This window comes from Phoca vitulina, unplaced genomic scaffold, assembly GCF_004348235.1.
Source record: "Phoca vitulina isolate PV1807 unplaced genomic scaffold, GSC_HSeal_1.0 scaffold5, whole genome shotgun sequence".
In the NCBI taxonomy this organism is placed as follows: Eukaryota; Metazoa; Chordata; class Mammalia; order Carnivora; family Phocidae; genus Phoca; species Phoca vitulina.
In genome coordinates this window covers 2,173,728-2,194,655 of record NW_022589708.1, presented here as the reverse complement: position 1 = coordinate 2,194,655, position 20,928 = coordinate 2,173,728, and the positions used below count along the sequence as shown (strand labels likewise).

Genomic DNA, 20,928 nt, shown 5'->3' with positions numbered 1-20,928 from the left:
CTGCCAGCTTCCGTCTGAGCTGTCCTCCTGCGTCACCCTCCCCTCCCTCTGACCCAAGCCCATCCCTCCCTCCTCCATAGAGGAGACGTAGAGTCTTCTGTTTTTCCCTGGCTGATTCCCCTGTTTTGGAGGGGCACATCTTTCAGGAACTTGAGGAGAGGGTGCATGGGCCATGAAGTGTTTGAGAGCTTGCATGGCACCACATGCCTTTTTCATACTAATTCTAAGCTTTGCTTCAGTTTTCCATAGTTTAGTTACGACGTGACTTGGTTGGGGCTTCTTTGGGCTGCTTCTGCTTGGGGTTCACGTGGGTTCGTGACTCTGTAGGTTGGTGTCTTCTGCCAGGTCGGGGACATGTTTAGCTGTGTTTCTCAAACCACCTTCAGGCACGGCTCTTTCTCCTCCACGATCCCGATGACGCCAGTCTCAGGTCTGTCATTTTCCACACATCCCTGGGGCTCCCCGTGTTTTCACCACTGTTTTGAGTAAATTTTGTAAGTTCTTTTTTCTTTTTTGAGATTTTCTGTTTCATTCCTCTATTTTGAGAGAACTTTTAATGGTTTTTGGAGCCTTTTGATGAAAGCCCTTTGTGATCCCAGCATCTGCTGCATGTCCGTGCTGCCGTCGGCCGCTTCACTGGTTCAGGCTGGGATTGTCCTGGTTCTCTGAGTGAGCGGTGCTTTGCCTTGTATTCTCGACAGTTGGGAGGAATGCAAGGAGATGCTGCATCTACTTCTATGTCTGGTGTGTTCGCAGGCCGTGGCCCTGACTGGGCTTGACGTAATGGTGCTGTCCTGTGTTGGTACGTTGTGCTTCCAGTGTAGCTTAGTTTGCAGAGTCCTTGCGGGGGTGTCTGGTCAGCCTCACCCCCCTGGTATTGCTGGGGTTCCTTCTCGTCCCCGATGGCCTTGCTGGTTGGGAGAGGGGGACATGCTGGGCCTGGGCCCTCCCCTGAGGCTGGCTGGAGGACGGGGACACCGGTGTAGGCACATGGGGCCATTGGCTGCCACCTGCTGGGGGTGGGGGCGGGGACTCCCTGCCTGATCTTTGCTGATGTCACCAGTGCAGGGGGAGTGCTGGTGCTCCGTGGGGTATGGGACTGCCTTTCCTGTCCCCGTGGACTCCCTGGTGCAGGCTGAGAGGGCGCACCCCTGCCAGTGGATGAGTGGGCCTGCCCGCTGACCCTCTTTGGCTCCTTTCACCAGGAGATCAGGCTTCCTTGGGGGGATGTGTTTAGTTTACTCATGTTGGTAGTTTCTAGTGGCAAGCCTCTCCAGCACCCAGTCTGGGGTAGATGGGAATAAAAAGAAACACTAGCCAGTCTGCCTCCCTCCTTTCAGCCTTTCAGAGATGGGCACATATGCTTAATCTCTGAGGAAAAAAAACAAATGAAAAGGAGATACCATTTCTTGCCAGCATTGGGCGCAAATGAAAATGCTGGGCAATATTCAGTGCTGGGGAGTGTGCAGAGAGCCAGCTCTTCAATACTGTTGGGGGAGTGTCGCTGGCTGTAAGTAGAACCTCTCTGGAGGGCAGTTTAGAAATTGGTACTAAAATTTAGAATGTGTCATACATGTTTTTTGACCTGAATTTAATGTGTAGGCTTATTTACAGGTGTGTTCAGAGATGTGCAGATAGTTTTAATGCAACCTTGTTTTGCAGTAGAAAAACAGTAGCAATAACCTTAAATCCAGTAATGGAGAATGAGTTAGTGGCATGGCCATACAGTTCAGTTGCATGGTTAGTTAAGACTAAAGTAATTATGCTAGAAATGACCACACTGTGTTAACTTTTGATAAATTGTCGAGATGCTCCATATAATTTGATGTAAGTGTATGTATGAAAGTGTGTAATGTTAACGTAGGCCTAACTTTGGCCAAAATAAGGCCTTTCAGACCATGAAGAGGGTTTCCTCCGGGGCTGGAACCGGGTGCTGGTGGTCAGGGTACACTGTAGGAGGTCCCAAACCTGTTTCTGTACGTGAACGGTGGTTCTGCTGTTGGAACAGGGTGGTTATGCTCCGCTCATACTGGTAAGGCATCATCTAATTTTATGTGAAGTAGACTCCATGAGATTTTTCTCCCCCTTCTTCCCTTTTTAGGACATGACCGACAATAGCAACAGCCAACTGGTAGTGAGAGCCAAGTTCAACTTCCAGCAGACCAATGAAGACGAGCTCTCCTTTACGAAAGGAGATGTCATCCATGTCACGCGGGTGGAGGAAGGCGGCTGGTGGGAGGGCACGCACAACGGCAGGACTGGCTGGTTTCCCAGCAACTACGTGCGGGAGATCAAGCCCAGCGGTAAGTGGGGCCCTGCCGGAGGGGCTGCTCTCTGTCTGGCACGGAGCACAGACAGAAGGGCGTGCGCTGCACGTGGGGAGCTGCTCTCCGGGTGAACTGGGCAGAGGAGTCCTGCTCTTGCCCGCTGCTTCTTCCAGAGACGTTGTCCTTGCTTTCCTCCGCCTTGGGGTGCTGGCATGAAGGGTTCATCCTTAAAAGGAGCATTTCATTCAGTCATGATATCCGTTTAAAATAAGGACTTGGGGTTTGCCGTATCACACAGGCTGTTAATTTTTATCACTATGGGTGCTTTTGGCAATGATGTATAATTTGTTTTTTTTGTGTTTATATTTGTATAGTATTTTAAAATGCATCACTTTCCTTATGTTTTCTGTAATTAACATTTTTGACTTCTAGAAAGTTATTCAGAGGCTTATATTATTTTGAAAGGGAATAGTCGTAGTTGGCACTTACTTCATTTGTGTTGTGTGATTCTTGAGGAATAGAAGTTCTGAGGCCGGGGCTGTGCTTTCTGTCAGAAGGGTGTGGGTGTGACAGTTCTGTCCTCTGCACGTGTCTGCTTGGGGCAGTGCCGGGGCAGTGGCTGTCCTGGGCATGCGTCGCTTCGTGGCTCGTGTCATGAGTCAGCGTTAGCGGTGTACAAAGACTGCTGGGTTTATGAGTGCGGCTGTGTCGTTCTGGACTTCACAGACTCCTGCACACAGATGCCCCTTGAACAAGGTGGGCTTAGGGGTGCCGACCCCCCTGCGCAGCCCCAAATCTGTATAACTGACACCCCAGAACTTAACTGCTAGTGGCCTACCATTGACCAGAACCTTACTGATGAAATAAAGTATATTTTGTATGTCGTCATGTACTCTGTCCTTATGATAAAGTTAAAGGAGGCATTGCTAAAAAAGCAGAAGGAACCGCGCATGTGCAGTACTACAGTGTCTTGAAAATGGACCCCTGCAGTTCCAGTCTGTGTTGTCCAAGAGTCCACCGTATAAAAACCCTTGTGCTTCTGTGGACTTGGCGCTAAGTGCCACCCTCCCAGCCCTTCTGACACCAGGTGGGTGGTGTCCGAGCAATTCGGTGACCTCAGAGCTCCCAGAACCCTGGTAATTTCCTAAGTGATAAGAGCACTGGGAGCATCTTTTGTTCTAATACTTGGTCTTTGATCATATTTCCTGATACGGAGCTCCCAGAACCCTGGTAATTTCCTGCGTCCCGGACCGGGGGGGGGGGCAGACCAACATTTTTTCTATTTCAAAACCACATTTTGCTTATCCACTCATTTGTTGCTGGACATTTGGGTTGTTTCCACCTTTTGCTGTTGTGAGTAGTGTTGTGAACCTGGGTGAGATTGCTTGAGTCCTCTCCGTTCTCTTGGCTGTGTGCCTAGGAGTGCAGTTGCTGGTTCCTGGGCTGACTGGGATTCCTGAGAAGCCGCCATGCTGCCCTCCCCAGCAGTGCACGACGGTCCCAGTTTATCCACGTCCTTGACCACACTTTTTTGGTAGTAGTTGTGGGTGTGAAATGGTACTTCACTGTTGCTGTTTTTCTCTAGTTGATAACAAATGCAGTATCTTCGTTCCAGTAAAGGTCACAGTAAATAAGTTTCTTGGTTACTGTATGAAGTGCTGTTACCGTGGCCTCATTTAGTCCCCACCACAACCCCAGAAGACACGGATATTCAGGGCCTAGGGCACAGATCCTCTTCCTAATGCATGCAGGTGTGGGGTTGGCTGAGCCTGCAGCGCTGGTATCAGGCTGATAGGGATGGAAATGTCGCCTTAATCTTACAGACTCAGCTGCTGGGGCGGACCGTTGTCTCTGGTCAGGCCCTGGGAAGGGCTGAGTCTAGTCTCTGAGCCCAGCTCCTGGCCAGTCCTGTAGTCTGCTGGTCATCCTGGGGCCAAGAGTGCTGCCCTGGGCCAGGAGCTGGGCTCCAGAATGCTGGAGTTGGGGAAGGGAGAGGGGAGGGGGAGGTGGTCTTTGCCTTTACCAGTGAGGGCAAGGGGTCACAGAGCTGGTGCTGGGGCCCGCCATCAGAGTGGAACCTGACTGGGCCTATCTCTTTCGAATCTGGGCCTTGAATTCTGCTATGAATGACTCATTTATTTTCTGTTTATTTATTTTTAAAGATTTTATTTATTTGAGAGAGAGAGCACGAGCGGGGTGGGTGGCAGTGGGACAGGGAGAAGCAGGCTTCCCGCTGAGCAGGGAGCCCGATGCGGGGATCGATCCCGGGACCCCAAGATCATGACCTGAGCCGAAGGCAGACTCTTAACTGACTGAGCCCCGCCCCCCCCCCAGGCGCCCCAGGAGTGACTCATTTTAATGGGAATCTTGGGCTGACTTTGAGTTGCCACAGGAAGAGTGCAAGTGAATTTTTACTTCTCAGGTATTTCTCCCCACGGAGTTTTGAGAGTTACCTGTTGACAGTTATATGGAAAAGATAGTCCGTGGGTCTCAAAGTCCTCCTCAGGTGACTTTGGGAGTTGTTTCCTACAGGACCGGGGCGCAGTGTTGCTTTTGGCGGCAAGGTGGGTTCACAGTGTGCTGTCACCCTCGTGAAGTCTGGCAGTGCCGCACCCACGCCTTGCCCTGGGGAGTGTGGGGCCAGACAGCTGCTGGGACAGATGCCGCTTGAAGAACAGCTAGCCATTGCATGGGGGGTAGAGTTGACTTAAAGAAAAGTAAGGGGCACCTGGCTGGCTCGGTCTGTGGAGCCTGCGACTCTTGATCTTGGGGTCGTGCATTTGAGCCCCATGTTGGGTATAGAAATTATTTAAAAATAAAATCTTTAAAAAAGAAAGCCATTACGTGTTTGTGTTGACTTAGGGGTGACTGCATCCTGTTCCACCAATTTTTACATCTTACCCTGTGTTTCCGTGTGCACGTGCATGAGAGAGACCCTTTTAAACACGTATGTAACCACATTGGGTCACGTGGAATCCCTGGTTTTTGTACTGAATGGAGACAAGTAACTTTGGAAAATTTCCTGTTTTTCTATTTATTTTTTAAAGTATAAAGAACACGTTTGCTCCAGTTGGTGATCTCTCATGCTAAGTATTCTTTAGCTGACAGTTGGACTGAAGGAATAACCTTTTGGGAATAACTTCCCGTGCTGTGTTCACAAATTATCTGAGTATATTTTAAGGAAACTTATCTCTTTCTGAGCTTAGTTGTGGGCATTTGAGACAAACGGGAAATCCTATTTTTACTCTGTCACTTTACAACAGTGGAGAACTTGAGGGTCACAATAACATGCTAGTATTGTAATTCCTCAGTTATTTCAGTGACTTTCTGATTTTGGATGAGGATTCCTTTCTGGAAGGGTGTGTTTCAGATAAGCATTGTAATTCAGTGTAATTCTTCATTTTCTGTAAACAAAACGTGCCAGATCTAACTGGCAATCATTTAGGATCATTTCCTTGTAAAACAAAAATACGGACGTCCTTTAAATTGCGAGTTTCTCCTTGTTACAATTCTGATTTACGAATCTCGTTCTTGAATAAACACACCCGAGGTCTACCTCTCAGTGACCTTTTTTGGGCTGCCTGTCTCCAGGTAAGTGCTCAAGAACGTCCACTCGATCTGTCCCACTTCTTGGAAGTGTAAGTGGCCATGAGCGTTTGCCCTCGCAGCTGCAGACTGCAGCCTTCCTGTGGGGCTTCACCCACGTAGGTGTGTGCCTTTGACCTGTGTGTGCTTGCTTTTTTTAATTTATTTTATTTTATTATGTTAATCAGCATACGTTACATCATTAGTTTTTGATGTAGTGTTCCATGATTCGTTGTTTGCGTGTAACACCCAGTGCTCCATGCAGTACGTGCCCTCCTTAATACCCATCACCAGGCTAACCCATAGCCCTCTTTGAAGACCGGTGTCCCCCAAGAGTCTGCAGGAGGGTATTTCCAAAGCTTGCTGCGAGTGTGCTTTTCTCCCTGAGTATGTACCCCCTTATGGCAGGTACCCCCGTTATTTAGCATTTATTTTCCATGCACATTGTTTTGATATGTAGAAACCATAGAATTCTGCTTTTTGTACATATAAGGTGTGTGTTTAATGCGCATTCTCTAAAGAATTTCTTAAATTGGAGACCGAAGGAGAGAAGCAGCAAAGCGGGTAGTCCTGGGGGAGAGGGACATTGCTTGCTGCTACTGTTGAGTCGGTTGGTAGTCGTGGGCCTCGCTACAGGTCATGTGCCCCTGGGGCTGGGGGGTCATGCTTACTTTTGACGTGGGAAAGTGACCTAAAACACAAACTGGGTTTTGGGTGCAGCGATTAATTTAGTTATAGAAGAACAGCAGTATGAATATGATCTGCAAGGAAAGGGGGAGAGGTAACAAGTTTGTTTTTGTATTTCTGGAAGTAAGAGTGTGGGTGTGCGATGTTAGGTTTCTGAAGGCGCCCAGGATAAGGCAGCCCTGGAGGGTAGGCCTGTCTGCTCTTTCTTCCAGGTGTAGATGTGGTAACAGGCGGGAAGAGTTATCCCACATAAGAGTTGTACCTCTGAGGCACAAGTGGGGAACCTGGCATGACGTATGGAGGGGTCTGGGATACGAGGGTATGGAATTTTCCTGGAGTGTGGGAGTGAGTGTTCCTCTAGATTAACGCAGTGTGCGCTCCCCCATACAGCTGTGTGTGCAGGTGCTGTAGGGGACGTTCTGGGCACGGTGTGGCCGTGTTCCAGTGACTGTGATTGAACATGCTGTTCCAAGGACGTGTCCCCTAGGGCAGTTGACATAGAGTAGTTTGGGGGTCAGAGTTGATAGTCCTCCAGTATTAGGGATGTTCTTTTAAAGTTTTGTGTTTGCTTATAAAACACTGTCAGTAGTACGAGCCCGTAAAGACCAAGCGAGGAGGACAGAAACCCCCGGGGATGCAAGCGGAGGTCCTGCTCTGCCCGCCTCCACATCCAGCCCACAGCTGCCTCCAGCTCCCGCCCACATGCCGGGACTTCTCTGCGTGGATGTGTGTCCCCGAGACGCTCTCCCTAGGCGCCTTGTCTTCCCTTCCCTCTTCCTTGTAAGCTTGGGCTTTACGTTTTCTTCTCCTGTTGCTTTCCCTTCATTGGTAATACTTGACAGTAAACTTGGGGGGTGCTCGGCTGTGACCCGCTCTGTAACACGAGTGCCTACCTCGACCTTTCTGCCTTTGGTCGGCCGCGTTTTCCACGTTCCATCAGCAGGACTGTTAGGAGTACACTGGGTTCCAAAACCACAGGCCGCATCCGTTCAGCAGATACTTGAGTGAACTCTGTTGTGGGAACTGGGAGAATAACCGTGAAAAAACCGAAATGTCTTTCTAGAAATCATGAAGCTTACCCGAGGCTCCCTGAATGGAAAATGAGGTGGAGTAGACAGTCGGGAAGGTGAATGTCCCCTGGGCACTCTGCCGGCGTTAAATAGAAGACTTAGAGGCGGAATGGGGCATGCGCTGTGTAGATCTTACCGGGTTCCCTGGGCCCAGTAAGCCAGCTACAGAAAGTCATTGTTGTGACGAGTTTGAGTCTAGGGAACTCCGACTACAACTGCGTGTGAGAGGGTAGGACTTACTGGTTTGTCCGCTGTGATAATGGCCTAGTGGTTGGGTTTTAAAACCTGAGTCTGATGGACACTGTGAAGTACTGATGGTAAGTTGCTAGTACCTGGGATCTCCTGTATGATGCTTCCAGAAAGGAAGAGGAGCGATCTGAGGGTTAACTGTTGAAGCTACAGCAGAGCGTAGACCTTACTCTCTCTCTTGTAAGTTTCTCTAAGTCAGTTGCAGAAAAGCAGGGGCAGTGTAATCCTACCGCGGAGGCTCCTGAGCGTTTACTCCCAGCGCGTTCTCGCCGAAAGAGCGGGGAGGACTCGGCACAAGATGCCGTCCAGGTCGAGGGCGCGCGGCAGCGAGGAGGCTGCTGACGGGAGAATGAGCCCGCACAGAGTGAGTGACGTGAGCCGGCGTGGGGACTCGTAGCTGAGGTGACCGCTGTCGTGTAGAAGAGAGGTAGAGAAGTGGGAATTAGCCGTTCTCAGGGCTGCCTGCAGGCTCTGTTGGTCACTTGCATCACGGACGAATGTGATGGGCAGCCGTGGAGGTGGAGCTTTCGGGCCGGTTATTCCTAATCGCCCTCTTCTGTAAGCGTTCTTACCCCAGAGTAGTCACAGAAGGAAGCCTGTGATCGAGTCTCGTGCCGTGCCTGTATCCGGCCGCCTTTGCCCGCGAATGAGGGGGCGAGCACTGCTGTGTACGGTAGCGCTCCCTCATTCGCGGGCCCGCCTTTCGTGGTCTGTTCCCTGCGGTCAGCTGAGGTCCGGAAGCAGGGACGTGTGTCGGGAGGTGAGTGGTAGCCTGACACGCTGTCACTCGACTCACTTTTCAGTGGGCATTTTATCCCCTCAACGTCCTCACCTCACTGGGTGAGCACAGGACAGGGTGACTATTGTTAGGGTTTTTGTTAATCTCTTACTGGGCCTAACATACCAATTAAACTTTATCATAGGTCTGTACATAGAGGAAAAACCATGGCATGGGTAGGGTTCGGTATTCTTGGTTTCGGGCATTTCCCGGGGTCTTGGAACCTAGGTCTCACTGGTAAGGGGGGGTCTCCTGTATGGGCCTCCCCAAGTGTCCCTACCTTCAGTGCTGCTTAGAGGCTCCATGCCCTCCATCCAGGCATGGTTCTGATTCTGGAAAGCATCTTCTCCTGCTCGTTGCTTTTGCTTTCTCCTGAAAATCCTATTAGATAGCTTATTTTGCCCTCTGTAGCTTTTAATCTGTTTTTCGTATGTTTTGTTTTGCTGGGCTTTGTTCATTTGGAGTCCACTCCTCAGATGTTTGTGTTCACCACTCTCCCCTCACCATTGATGGTAGCTGTCCATTGAGTTCCGTTTTAGTGACCACAGTGTTCACTTCCAGGAATTGTTTCCTTATTTTCCAGGTGTCTTTTCATTTTCATGGTGCCTTTATTCTTCATTATGGTTCTTTCTTTCCAGGCATTTTAAACATCCTTACTCTGTAGTTGCCTAGGTTGCCCCATTTCCAGGTCTTGGGTACTGATTTCCCTTGCACGTCGTATCTGTTTACACTCTTGGCTCAGTTCTTCATGAGCTCATACTTCCTTGTTACAGATCTGTCTTTGGGGGTTCAGTGCGGGGGGGTACCTGTGTACCCTGGCTTGCGGAAGTATTCCTACAGAGCGGAGGAACATTTGCTTTCTGAGGGGCTCCAGGAGTTTTTCTTGCCCTAGGCAAATCCTGGTGGGCCTTTGGGGCTTGGTATGAATTTGGACCACATACCACAAGCAGGGCCAGGCTCCGGGTTTTGATTTCTCACAGGCTGCGTCTCCCATCACTGAGTAGCCAGCCCACGTCCTTGCTGTTTCTCTGGATTGGTGGGCAGGAGCTTTAGGGTTCTGTCAGCCCTAAGGGTCACAAAGAGATCCTCCTGTTTGAGTCTGTCTGGCTCCAGCCTCAGCCCCCAAGGACCCTCATTGTCAGTGCCACTGGGGATTCCCCACCCCCTTTTCTCGTTTAGCACATTTATGTTTAAATTTTCTTGTTTTTGGCGGTTTTAGTTTATTGCAAGAAAGGGAAGATATGCATCCTCTGGCCCCTGGAAGGGCAGCATGAAATTACATTCTCATAATTTCCCTGCCTCTCAGTCACAGTGGATTGTGTCAATTCTTAGCTATCAGGTGGGCCAAAAAATGGGTTGTTTGGTGTTTTTTTTTTTTTTTTTTAAGGGTACTGGGAAGGTGGAGTATTTTCTAATGTTTCCTGTGCGCATTTTTTGTTACGATTGGCCATAATTTCTCTGGAATATTACACATTAATGTATGTAGATTTTGTTGTTCCTGTTTTTTTTGAGGGTGGGGCAGTAGGGGAGAAAGTGCTGGAAGGTTCCCTAAGGCTGCACAGGAGTTCCTACGGTAAACCTGGGAACCTAGGCCCCCGTTGCTGTTCCACTGAGGTGGTGTCACCTCTGGGCATGACTGTCCTGATTGTCCAGGCGCTGGGATGAATGTGCGGCGGGCCCTCGTGTGGCTGTTAGCGGGGAGCCTGCCGAGCCTTCTGCCTCAGCCTCGCCGTGTGAGCTGGTCGGCTGGGGGCAGAAGCCTCTTGCAAGCCATGTGTCAGGTGTCCGTGGCAGACAGGCTTCCTTACACGGGGAAGCCTTCGGTTGGTGGCACCGCAAGCCTGCACGGCTGGCCCCTCTGTGAGGCCGCTCGGGACTGGCCCTTCTTACCTTAGGGCCCTCTGTCGAGAACGGCACACAAGTTTTGGGGAGATGTTCGCAAGCCCTCCCATCCCAGTAAGTTCCACGCAACAGCCAGCAAAGCTGTGGACTCCTTTTGTGAAGGGAGCAAAGACCCACCCAGTGTTTGGACTCTGCCTACTTTGTCTGGCTCTCTTCTGCCTACCCTTTGTTTGGATACAATGTTAGTGGCCTGAAACTTCTTTTAAAAAACCTTTTTCCCTGAGGGTTCTAGAGGGGAGGGGGGTGGGAGGATGGGTTAGCCTGGTGATGGGTATTAAGGAGGGCACGTTCTGCATGGAGCACTGGGTGTTATATGCAAACGATGAATCGTGGATCACTACGTCAAAAACTAATAATGTATGGTGATTAACAATAAAAAAAAAAAAAAAAAAAAATTTTTTTCCTTTGTAGTTGTCCTAGTAAGTTAATTGAATACTGTCATCTGTGGTGTTGGGAGGTGTGTCTTAAGTGAAATGAGGCAGTTGGCAAATTATTTGCTTTTAAAATTTAAAGCAGATTCAAGGTAGTAGCATGCACGTTGGTATTTGTGGTCTCGATGGCTGCCGTTGAGGCTCCAGTGCTCTCCCCTTTACTTTTATTTGTATTTGTCCCCTAAATTAGAGGTTTTAAAGATGAAAAGGCATTGTTGGGGTGAAAGCATGTCAGTTTTTTCTTCCATAGTTGCACACCCAGCTACAGATGCGAGATTGTTCTAGCTACCACACTTTCCTTCCCAGATTGGTATTTCTTAGGGGTTCAGAAGTAACTCTTTTCTCACGGAGTTCTCTTCCATCCTGTGGGCAGAGAGCAGAATTCTTTCAACTGGAATAACACCCGTTTTGTTCTTCATTTTCAACCATTTGGAAGAGCTTTACAGTGAGGCATTGAAGGAAGGTTTAGGTGGACAATTGCACAGGAAGGGGTGGGCCCACAGTGGGTATATTTTAGGCATTTGGGGTTTCTCTTGCTAGGAAGATAATGGCCGTACTGGGCAGGCAGTTGGAATTAGGGGCCTGAGGCTTTGGGAGTGTTTGCGGAAGTGTTTGTGGACAGGCAGGTGGAAGGATGCTGAGCACACAGCACAGGACAGCAGAGGGACAGAATGTCGATTTATACAGGGAAGGTGGGTGAGGATGATACGAACTATATCCCTGAGGACACGCTCCTCAGAATTTCTCCTTGCCCTTGCTCCGCACCAGCCCGGGAGCCGTGGAGGAGGACCTGGGGGCGACGTGCACATCCCCCCTGAGAGCCGTGTTCTCAGTTAGCAGACGCTGCTCTGATACCTGTTACACTGAATTAAAGCTGGACCACGTTCAAACACTCGCCTCCTTGCACTCATCACAGTTGCGCTCCCTTCGTCTCTGGTGCAGAGGTTCTTTTCTGTCCCTGCTTGGCGTGGCTTTCCGTCTTCTTTGCTTGTCACTCGGAGCCAGATCCTACTTGTTTAGAGAGATTTGTGCGTTCTGAGTGCTCTGGATTCCTGAGTTGTAGTCCAGACTGGGGGTTGCCGACATCGGATTCTGCTCCCCTACTGTTTTATCTTTGCTACACTCCTGAGCTGTGGGTGTAGCTTTGCTGGTGTTCTCTGACCTGCTGTCGGTGATGGAGCACAGTCTGTCAGGTACTGAGCCTGAACAGGGAGTATGGGCCGGGGGGACGCTGGCTCCCTGACCTCAGGGAGCTGAGCAGCTTCCCTCTTTGGATGGTGGTTTCCCTGGAGGCCCCTGGACCAGCAGCTCTGGGCCATGTGGGGCTGGTGTGTGGGGGTCTCAAGTGCTGGTCAGTAAAACTGTGTTACGTCTCCATTTCAGAGAAGCCTGTGTCACCCAAGTCAGGAGCGCTGAAGAGCCCCCCCAAAGGATTGGACACGACTGCCATTAACAAAAGCTACTACAACGTGGTGAGTGACTGCACAACCTGTCTTAGGAATAACGTGGGCTTTTTTGGATGTCTCTAAAACCCTGCAGTGTAGAAGATAGGTGAGCCGCATAGAAGCTGGAGAAGGATACAGAAACCGTCCATTACTGGCTGCGCAGTTGTAACCACCAGGAGGGTTCTGGTGTACTTTCTTCTTGTCTGTTTTTCAATCTTGTATTTTTGTTCCAGTATTTATGCAGCATTGTGTACCATTTTTGTCACATAATGTAGTGCCCCTCAGACCATCTCAGGTCTTCAAAGATGAGACCGTAAACAGGCGCGTGATGTGATGTGAAGTCAGGCATCGGGTGCGTTTTCCCTGTACTCAGAGTAGGTCGTAAGTACTTTACATCAGTTACTGTTTCTGGTTTACTTGTATCTTAACAGAGTCTTTCCTGGGATAGATGTACATATATATCAAAAAGCATGGAATCACAGGAGAGTGTCTACACGTACATAGTAAAGATGAGTGTTTTAGAATCTAAAACTGCATTTTGAAACTTAAGAGCAATTTGTGAACTTAAAAAATACCCGTGAAGTCTAGTCTAAACCATTGCTATATATACGGCAGAAATAGGAAATGATACTCTTCATTTGGATAACCTTTTAAATTGCTGGCATATATCAGTGAGATAAACCAGCAAAGTGAACCTTGTAAATGTGGATCGGTCTTATTCCGTGGAAAATCTGCATTTTGGGTGTCTTCCCCACTCCGAGTCTTCCCGAGAAAGTTTCCTGATGGCGGTTGTCCATCTGAGCGCGTGAGGCTGTGCGTCTTTGCCGTGGAGCGGCTCGGGGCTGGTGCTGCCGTGAGCAGTCCTGAGGGTCTCCCTGACCCCGTGCTGCTGGTGGGAGAGGGTGCGGACGCGTGACGCTCCGCCATGCTCACCTGTTGCCGCGGCCTCTGCGGTGCGTCTGCATTCTCAGCGCGCTGCGCGGTCACTTTCCATCGGCTCCACATCTTACGGAGCGGTGTGAGCTCGGGAGGGTTTGTTGTCCTCCTCGCATCGGTTCGGTGCCGTTCTGCAGCGGGCCCCGGTGGGGGCAGTGGGTTGTAGGCGTGCGCAGAAGTGCGGCCAGCCCCCCTTCTCACGTGTGGATGCGGTTCATCGCTTCCTCTCCCTGCCTTCCCCCCACGTCCGTGCTGCCTCTGCCTGCTTTCCCTTCCTCACTTCTTGTCCCGTGGCTTCCGTGCGATGCCCTAGCTGTCTCAGATTGGTTTTCTCTGTGTTGCCCCACGCCAGGCCCCTCTTCCTACGCGGTCCTTCACTTGAGTCCCAGCCTCCGCTTCTCTCACTTCCTGTTCTTTTCCCAGTCTCCGCTGCTCCCCCCAAGCGCAGGCTTCCACGCCAGCCCTGTGCTGAGCGCGCCAGGCTCCCCAGCACGGCCTGTGCCCTGACTCGGTGGGCCACCCGCCTTTCCTGGTTGGGCTCTGCCCTCCACGTCCCGTTTGGTTCTTTGTTGGAGGTTTGTTCCTGGAACAGGGCTCTGCTGAGGTCGTTGGTTTTTAGTGTGTATTGTGCTGTGTGCTTGGCTCCGTGCACAGAGCCACAGTAAGAGTCGTCTTGTGGTTCTTCAGGGTTTCACAGTATGAGAACTTGTGGAGCTGCCTTTCCTCTTGTGTCCTTGTGTGGGATGTTGGTTTCTTTCCAGGGGAAGGCTTCATGTGGCGAGTGTCAGCTTGTCTGTGTACCAGTACACAGTGATGTTCTGAAGGAGCTTGCTTCTCTTAGAGGTTAGAGGAAGCAAGTTAGCGCCCTGTAAACTGGTACCAGCTGCATTTCTCCTGTCTCTCCAGTAATCTTGCTCCCGTTAGGGATTTTGTCAAAGTAGGCGACCGTGCTTTTCTAGAAGTCCTGGCAGGTCGTTTTCCTTTGCATTTTATGCACGCACACAGACACACTTAAAGATTTATTTACTTATTTTAGAGGAAGGGAGGGAGAGAGAATCCCAAGCAGATTCCCCGCTGAGCACGGAGCCTGGTGTGAGGCTTGATCTCACGACCCTGAGATAATAAACTGAGCTGAAATCAAGTCAGACGCTTAACCAACTGAGCTCCCCAGGCGCCCCTTCCTTTGCATTATAACTTCTGTAATCCTCTTCAGCTTGAAGCATAATCAGTGCCTTTTTAGATTTCTTTCTTTTAACTGTGCTTGTATGGCGTAGAGAGCCTTCATATCACACGTGCTGTTCTGAGTCAGCTACTGTTTAATTCAGAATATGGGAAAACACCTTGACCTCAGAATGACGTCGAAATTGTTGTTTACATAACGCTGTGTTAGTAAATAGTGCATGTGAAAATTGCAGTTGTTATGGACTTAGAATTCATAGAAATCACCTTTTAGGATAGCACTCCCATTTTATAGGGGAGAACACCAAAAGCTCTATAGAGGTTAAAGGACTTGTCCGAGGTCACACACTGATTAGTGACTAAGTCAGGAATAAATTCCTCTTCTTTGAAGTTTGTATTTATAAATGACATAAAGTAAAATATAGAACAGAATACCACATGCAGAGCAAAGTAGAATAGATTATGCATTCAGCATTTTCATACTGCCTTGGGTGGTTTCATTTTCATAGGAAACTAGGTATTTCACAGGAAGTGTAAGTATTTTTAACCCCACTGATTGGAGAAGGTTCTCCAAGAGGAAAGACTGTTCACGAAAGACTGGGTCTCCGTGTGGGCCCAGCGGAGAGCAGTGAGGAGGGCTGGAGGTGGAGGTACAAGTATATTGAAATTAAGGGAGGAGACAGGCATGAATGGGTTGGATCTGTAACCTGTTTCTCCTGTAGGGTGGTCAAGACAAGCCAAAAACACTGGGGGTTTCAGCGTGATTTTTGGTGACTTAAGACCATCACAGGACATTCATCCTGTCTCCTCTTTTTTTTTTTTTTTTTTTTTTAAAAGTTTTTTTTTATTTATTTGAGAGAGAGAGAATGAGAGACAGAGAGCATGAGAGGGAGGAGGGTCAGAGGGAGAAGCAGACTCCCTGCCGAGCAGGGAGCCCGATGTGGGACTCGATCCCGGGACTCCAGGATCATGACCTGAGCCGAAGGCAGTCGCTTAACCAACTGAGCCACCCAGGCGCCCCTTTCCTGTCTCCTCTTGATGGGACGCCCACTGTGTACACGTTCAGTGTGATGGTGTCCATGGGTCTCTGAGGTGCTGTTAATGTTTCTTTGTTTCTTTCTGTTCTTCAGACTGAATACTCTCTATTGTCCTTTTTGTTGGCAGATTCTTTTGCATTTCAGATCTAATGTTGAGCTCCTCTAGTGAATTTTTCACTTTATCACACCTTTCAGTTCATAATTTCCATTTGAGTTCGTTCAAATTTTCCATTTTTTTAAAAAAAGATTTGAGCGAGCGCGCAGGTGTGTGTAGGGGAGGGGCAGAGGGAGAGGGAGAATCTGAAGCAGCCTCCCTGCTGAGTGTGGACCCCGACACACGGGGCTTGATCACGACCTGAGCTGAAACCAACCAAGAGTTGGACGCTTGACTGACTGAGCCACCCAGGTGCCCCCACTTGGTTATTTTTATAGTCAAATAGAGACTGTATTTGAGTCATCGTTTGACTTGCCTATTTTAGAGCAGTTTTAGGCTCACAGTAAAGTGGGGAGGGTGATGGAGATTTCCCATGGACCTCCCGCCTCCAGTTGTGCACGGCTTCCCCCTGTGATCAGCGCGTCTGGTGGCTTGATGGCGCTCATTTTAGTGCAGGATTGTAACCCACTGTCTGGATGGGCCAGTTTACCCATCACCTGCTGGAGGACATCTCCCTTCCTTCCAAGTGCTGGAAATTATGAATAAAGCTGCTATAAACTTGCACGCGCAGGTTTTTGTGTGGGCATGTTTTCAGCTCCTTTGGGTAAATGCCAAGGAGTGCTGTTGTTGGGTTGTGTGGTAAGAGTATGTTTAGTTCTGTAAGAAGCTACCACACTGTCTTCCAGTGGAGGATTCTTGTGGGACAGCTTCTCCGCGTCTGGCGGTGTCCGCGGTCTGGGTTTCCCTGAGGTGTTAGGTGTGCAGTGCTGTCTCCCTGCTGACGAAGGATGTGGAGCATCTTTTCACATGCTTATTTGCCATTTGTGTATTTTCTTTTGTAAGGTATCTGTTCAGTTCTCCTGTCCATTTTTAAAGTTGGGTTCTCTTACTGAGTTGTAAGGGTTCTTCGTATATTTTGGATAAGTCTTTTACCAGATGTGTTACTTTTTCCCTTTAACTTTGTAGTTTGAGGATAATATGCATGGATATAGCTTTTCTGGCATTTATCCTGCTTGGTGTGCTCTGGGCTTCCTGGGGTCTGGGGCTTGGTGTCTGACATTAATTAGGGGAAGTTCTCAGTCATCATTTTTCAATCTCCTGTTCCTTCTCCTCCCGGGATTCCCATTACGTGTGTGTTACACCTGGTGCCGTCCCACAGTCCTTGGGTATTCTCCTGTTTTTTCTTGTGTCTTTTCGGTCTTCAAGGATTCCTTTAGGTGCTGGAGCGTGTGGTTCTTTCTTCAGCGTGTCCCGTCTGTTCATGAGACCGTCACAGGAGTTCTCTTCTGTTAGTGTTTCTCTATCAGTTTGCAGTTCTTAAGATTTCTGTCTCCTTGCCAGCTTCTCTTGCATGTGGCCTGCTTTATCTGCCAGATCCCTTAGCACATTAATCATAGTTGTTTTCAGTTTCTGGTGGGATCATTCCAGCATTCCTGCCATGTCTGTCTAGCTCTGATGCTTGGTCTCTTCAGATTGTGTCTTGCCTTTTGGTGTACCTTGTAAGTGTTTCTTGATAGCTGGACATGCTGTGTCAGGTAAAAGGAAGTGCTGTAAATAAGCCTGCCATGAGATGAGGTGTTGGGGGGAGGGGAAGTGCTCTCTAGTCCTGGGATTGCTGCTCTATCGGAGCGGGGGCCTGTGGACTTCACGGGTGTTTTTACATACCACCCCTGCCCCCACCACAAGATGGGATGGCTGCGGTGAGCTGGGGCTGGGTGTCTCCCTTCCCCAGGTCTTTGAAGCAGCTTGGGCTCTGGCTAACTCCCTCCCCTGAGGGCAGTCCTCATTAAGAACAGGGGCAGAGCACATTTCAGAAGGGTTCTTTTCCGTTTCTCTGCTGGAAACCCAGGGGCATTTTCCTCTGATACTTTGGGAACCTCCTCAAACTCCTGGACTTAAATTTCCTAGTGTTGTGAGGGCATCTCTACAACTGGGTCTGCCCCCAGAGTTGTTAACTCTCAGCTTGTCTGCTCTGAGCCTCCAGCCATCCGTCAGTTCTAGTACCTGTTTTCCAGCCCTGTTGCCGGCTCTCATGCTGGTTCTGCCGGGGCCCCCGGGCTCTGGTGAGTAGGACTCCCAGTGTTTGCCTGTCGGCCTCGCCAGTCTTGGGGTTGGGGGTTTGCCTTGTGTCCTGTCCTCTCTCCCACCTGGATCCAGGACATGCTGATTTTTCAGTCTGTTCAGCTTTTTACCTGGTAGGATGGAGTGATGATTTCCACACAGAAACGGGCAGAATGGGAAGGCCCTGTTTGAACATGTTGATAGCAGCTCTTATGAAGCTTTTACCTGCTGAGCCCAGCTCCGGGGCCCCTCAGCCCATTTCCATGGAGTGCTTGGTGTTTGTGCATGGGTCACATGTTCTGGGTTCTTTGTGTATCTTGTAAATTTTCACTAAAAATTGGACACTTTAGATTTAGTAATTCTGGATTCTGAACTCTCCTACTCCCAGAATTGGTTGTTACTTTTGTTTACTGACTGACTTTGACTAACTCTGCAGTTTATCTCCCCCACAGCCACTGAGGGCTTCTTTTTGTTAAAGCGTGGCTTCCTAGTATTCATACTCAGAGCTGCAGAGCTTAGTATGTAGCCAATGATTGCTCAAAGATTGTGCTTAAACGGGCTTCCATTCTCTGCCAGCGGATCTGTATGTGGTCAGTTAATTCATTGGGGTGAGAGGAGGCTTTCTAGAACATAAAAGCAATGAATGAAAACAAAAGAAAATATCGAAATTGATTAGGCTTCATAAAAGTTTAATAAATTCTTTGCCTTCGAAAAATGGAAACCAAATTACAAGTTAATTGGAACATTTGTAACAGTTATAACAACACAAGATTATCCTTAATGACTGAGGAGCTCATTAATGCACATACATTAGGATTAGTGGATAAATACGAGAGGATGTGAGCGGTATAAAACTGGAGATGTTGGAATCGTTTGGGCCGCCGTAACAGCGCCACAGACTGGGTGGACTCCTCCCAGTTCTGGAGGCTGGGAGTCTGAGATTTGGGTGCCAGCCTGCTTGGGGTTTGGCTGACTTCCCTCTTCCTGGTTGACAGAGGGCTGCCTTTGGTCACGTCTTCTTCACGTGGCGGAGAGACAGAGCCGGCCTCTTCATCCCCTTACGTATACTGCCCGAAGGCCTCATCTCCAAGGGCCACCACACTGGGGATTTCGGGATGCCCAAAACATATGCATTTTGGGAGGACACGAACATTATCTATAGCACTCTGACAGTATGGTTAAGCTTTGCATAAAAATTCTGATAGCAACCGCTTACGTATCTGGTGAGCAAAGATTTAAAGAGAATCTTCACTCTGATAATGGTGGAAATGTAAATCCATAGTGCTTCTCAAAAGTAATGTGGCCGCTGTGTGTAGAATTCTGAAGATGGTCAAGCCCTGTAATGTAGTAGTTCTAGAGGAATTACCTAAAATGTGTTCAGTGATGTTTGTGCGAAGGTGGTTTTATTTATTTTTTTTAGGATTTATTTTAGAGAGTGAGAGCAGGGGGGAGGGGCAGAGGGGGAGAGAGTTCCGAGCAGACTCCCTGCTGAGTGCGGAGCCCCTGCATGGGGCTGGATCCCACGACCCTGAGATCATAACCTGAGCCGAAATCAAGAGTCAGACGTTTGACTGACTGAGCCCCCCAGGTGCCCCTGTGCAGAGGTGTTTCGATGGGATTATTATAGTGATAAATTGCAAGCAACCTAAGTATGTAGCAGCTCAAGAACGATTAAGGAACCAGTGGCACATACATTCATAATTACGAAAAATGCACATGAAGCTTTAAAAAAATACCTAAAATACGTGTTTACGCGCAGTATAAGAAATTCTAAAGGCCACAGGATTTAATGAGGCAAAACCGTAGAAGTACAAGTGTGCAGGAGAGCGCGGCTTCTCGGGAGCGGCCGACTTCGTCACTTGATCGTGCAGCCACAGTGGCTTGCGACTCCGGCACCAGAGGCCAGACTGTTGGAGGCAGAAGCAGGGCGTCAGGCTTGAGAGCTGCAGTGGAGGCCGTTCCAGATACTGGAGACCCGGAGTTGATCACTTTCTGTGACAAAGCCAGCCACCACTGTTAAGTCTGTTGTCAGGTAGGAAGACAGAAAGCAGTTTTCCGTGTCCTAGATCAGCGCGTGCTCTGGAGAGCCCTGCGGTGGGTGGCGGAGCTGGGGGTGCAGGCCCGTGGGTCGTCAGTGAGGTGGGCTGGCCTGGGGGAAGCCCCCTCGCTGCCTGCACAGGGACTTCACTGTCAGATGAGCTTGGTAACGTTGGCCGTGGCCTGGTGTGTTGGCTTTAGGGAGCCTGGTGAGGTGCTGGCCTTGAGGTTTTCAGGGTTGTCAGGGAGAGCATGTAGGAGCACTTGGGGCATGAGGCATCACTGGGGTCACCATGTTGTTGTGTTTGCAAACAGGCCTCCCCTTGAGGGTTACCTGGGCGGCTACAGTCGGGTGGCAGGAAGCTGTAATGAAATGTGTCTGTGGCTTGCCTCAGCTTGGTGGATTTTAGCAGTGAAAGCACATGAGCTGCACCTGCAGGACCGTAAGACCTCTTTCCAGCAGAGCTGAGAGAAGCTCCCAGAGAGAGGGAAAGCTCTGGAGATTGGTCCTTTAGGGGGTGAGGAGTTTCCTCAGTCATCATTAGAGAAGGAGATTTCTTAAATACGTCCATCTGTGGAGACAGGTCCTCATGACCTTACGTGTTCAGTGGTACTGGCTCATTTTTCAGGTTCTGTCAAATGCTTTTATCGAGGGCATTATGTCGGTATTCTTTATGTACAGGAACAGCGAGTAGAGAACTACTTCTCACGCCAGGGGTCGTGAAAAGGCAGGGTAGCTTTTTCTTTTGAAACATTGCAGTTACGGCAGGTGGCAATCACTAGCTTTAATAAATGTACGGTTATAGGTGTGCATTTTTCATAAAACGCTGTAGCAACTTCCATGGGCCTTTACTGTGCTCTTGGCGCCTTGTGTCGCTTGGGGCCTCTGCACCTGGGCCAGGGGAGACCGGAGACCGCTGGCCCAGCATCTTATGCTACCATAGACCAGCACTGACCCCAGGCCCTCGTTTTGCTGCTTCTCCTTTTCCTTTTGCTTCCCGAGATTAACCAGCACCTTAACCGAGATGGCTTTGTAGTTCTTCCCTCCTGATCCTGGAGTCCTGGAACAAGTAGCACCACGTGGGAGTCCGGGTTTGGGCTGGGAGGCTA

General features: G+C 49.4%; 1 protein-coding gene across 8 annotated transcripts in view; it reads left to right on the top strand.

Annotated features, from left to right (window-relative positions):
• Window positions 1–20,928, top strand: part of ARHGEF7 (Rho guanine nucleotide exchange factor 7) — a 130,089-nt gene that overhangs the window by 66,349 nt on the left and 42,812 nt on the right. For all 8 annotated transcript variants that reach the window (XR_004299178.1, XM_032402602.1, XM_032402601.1 and 5 more), the window contains 2 exons: window positions 2,102–2,303; window positions 12,353–12,441. Coding sequence is in view for 7 of the 8 variants with exons in the window: in XM_032402602.1 (XP_032258493.1) it covers window positions 2,102–2,303; window positions 12,353–12,441 (291 nt within the window). In the remaining variant the exon portion in view is untranslated. The remainder of the gene's footprint in view (window positions 1–2,101; window positions 2,304–12,352; window positions 12,442–20,928) is intronic.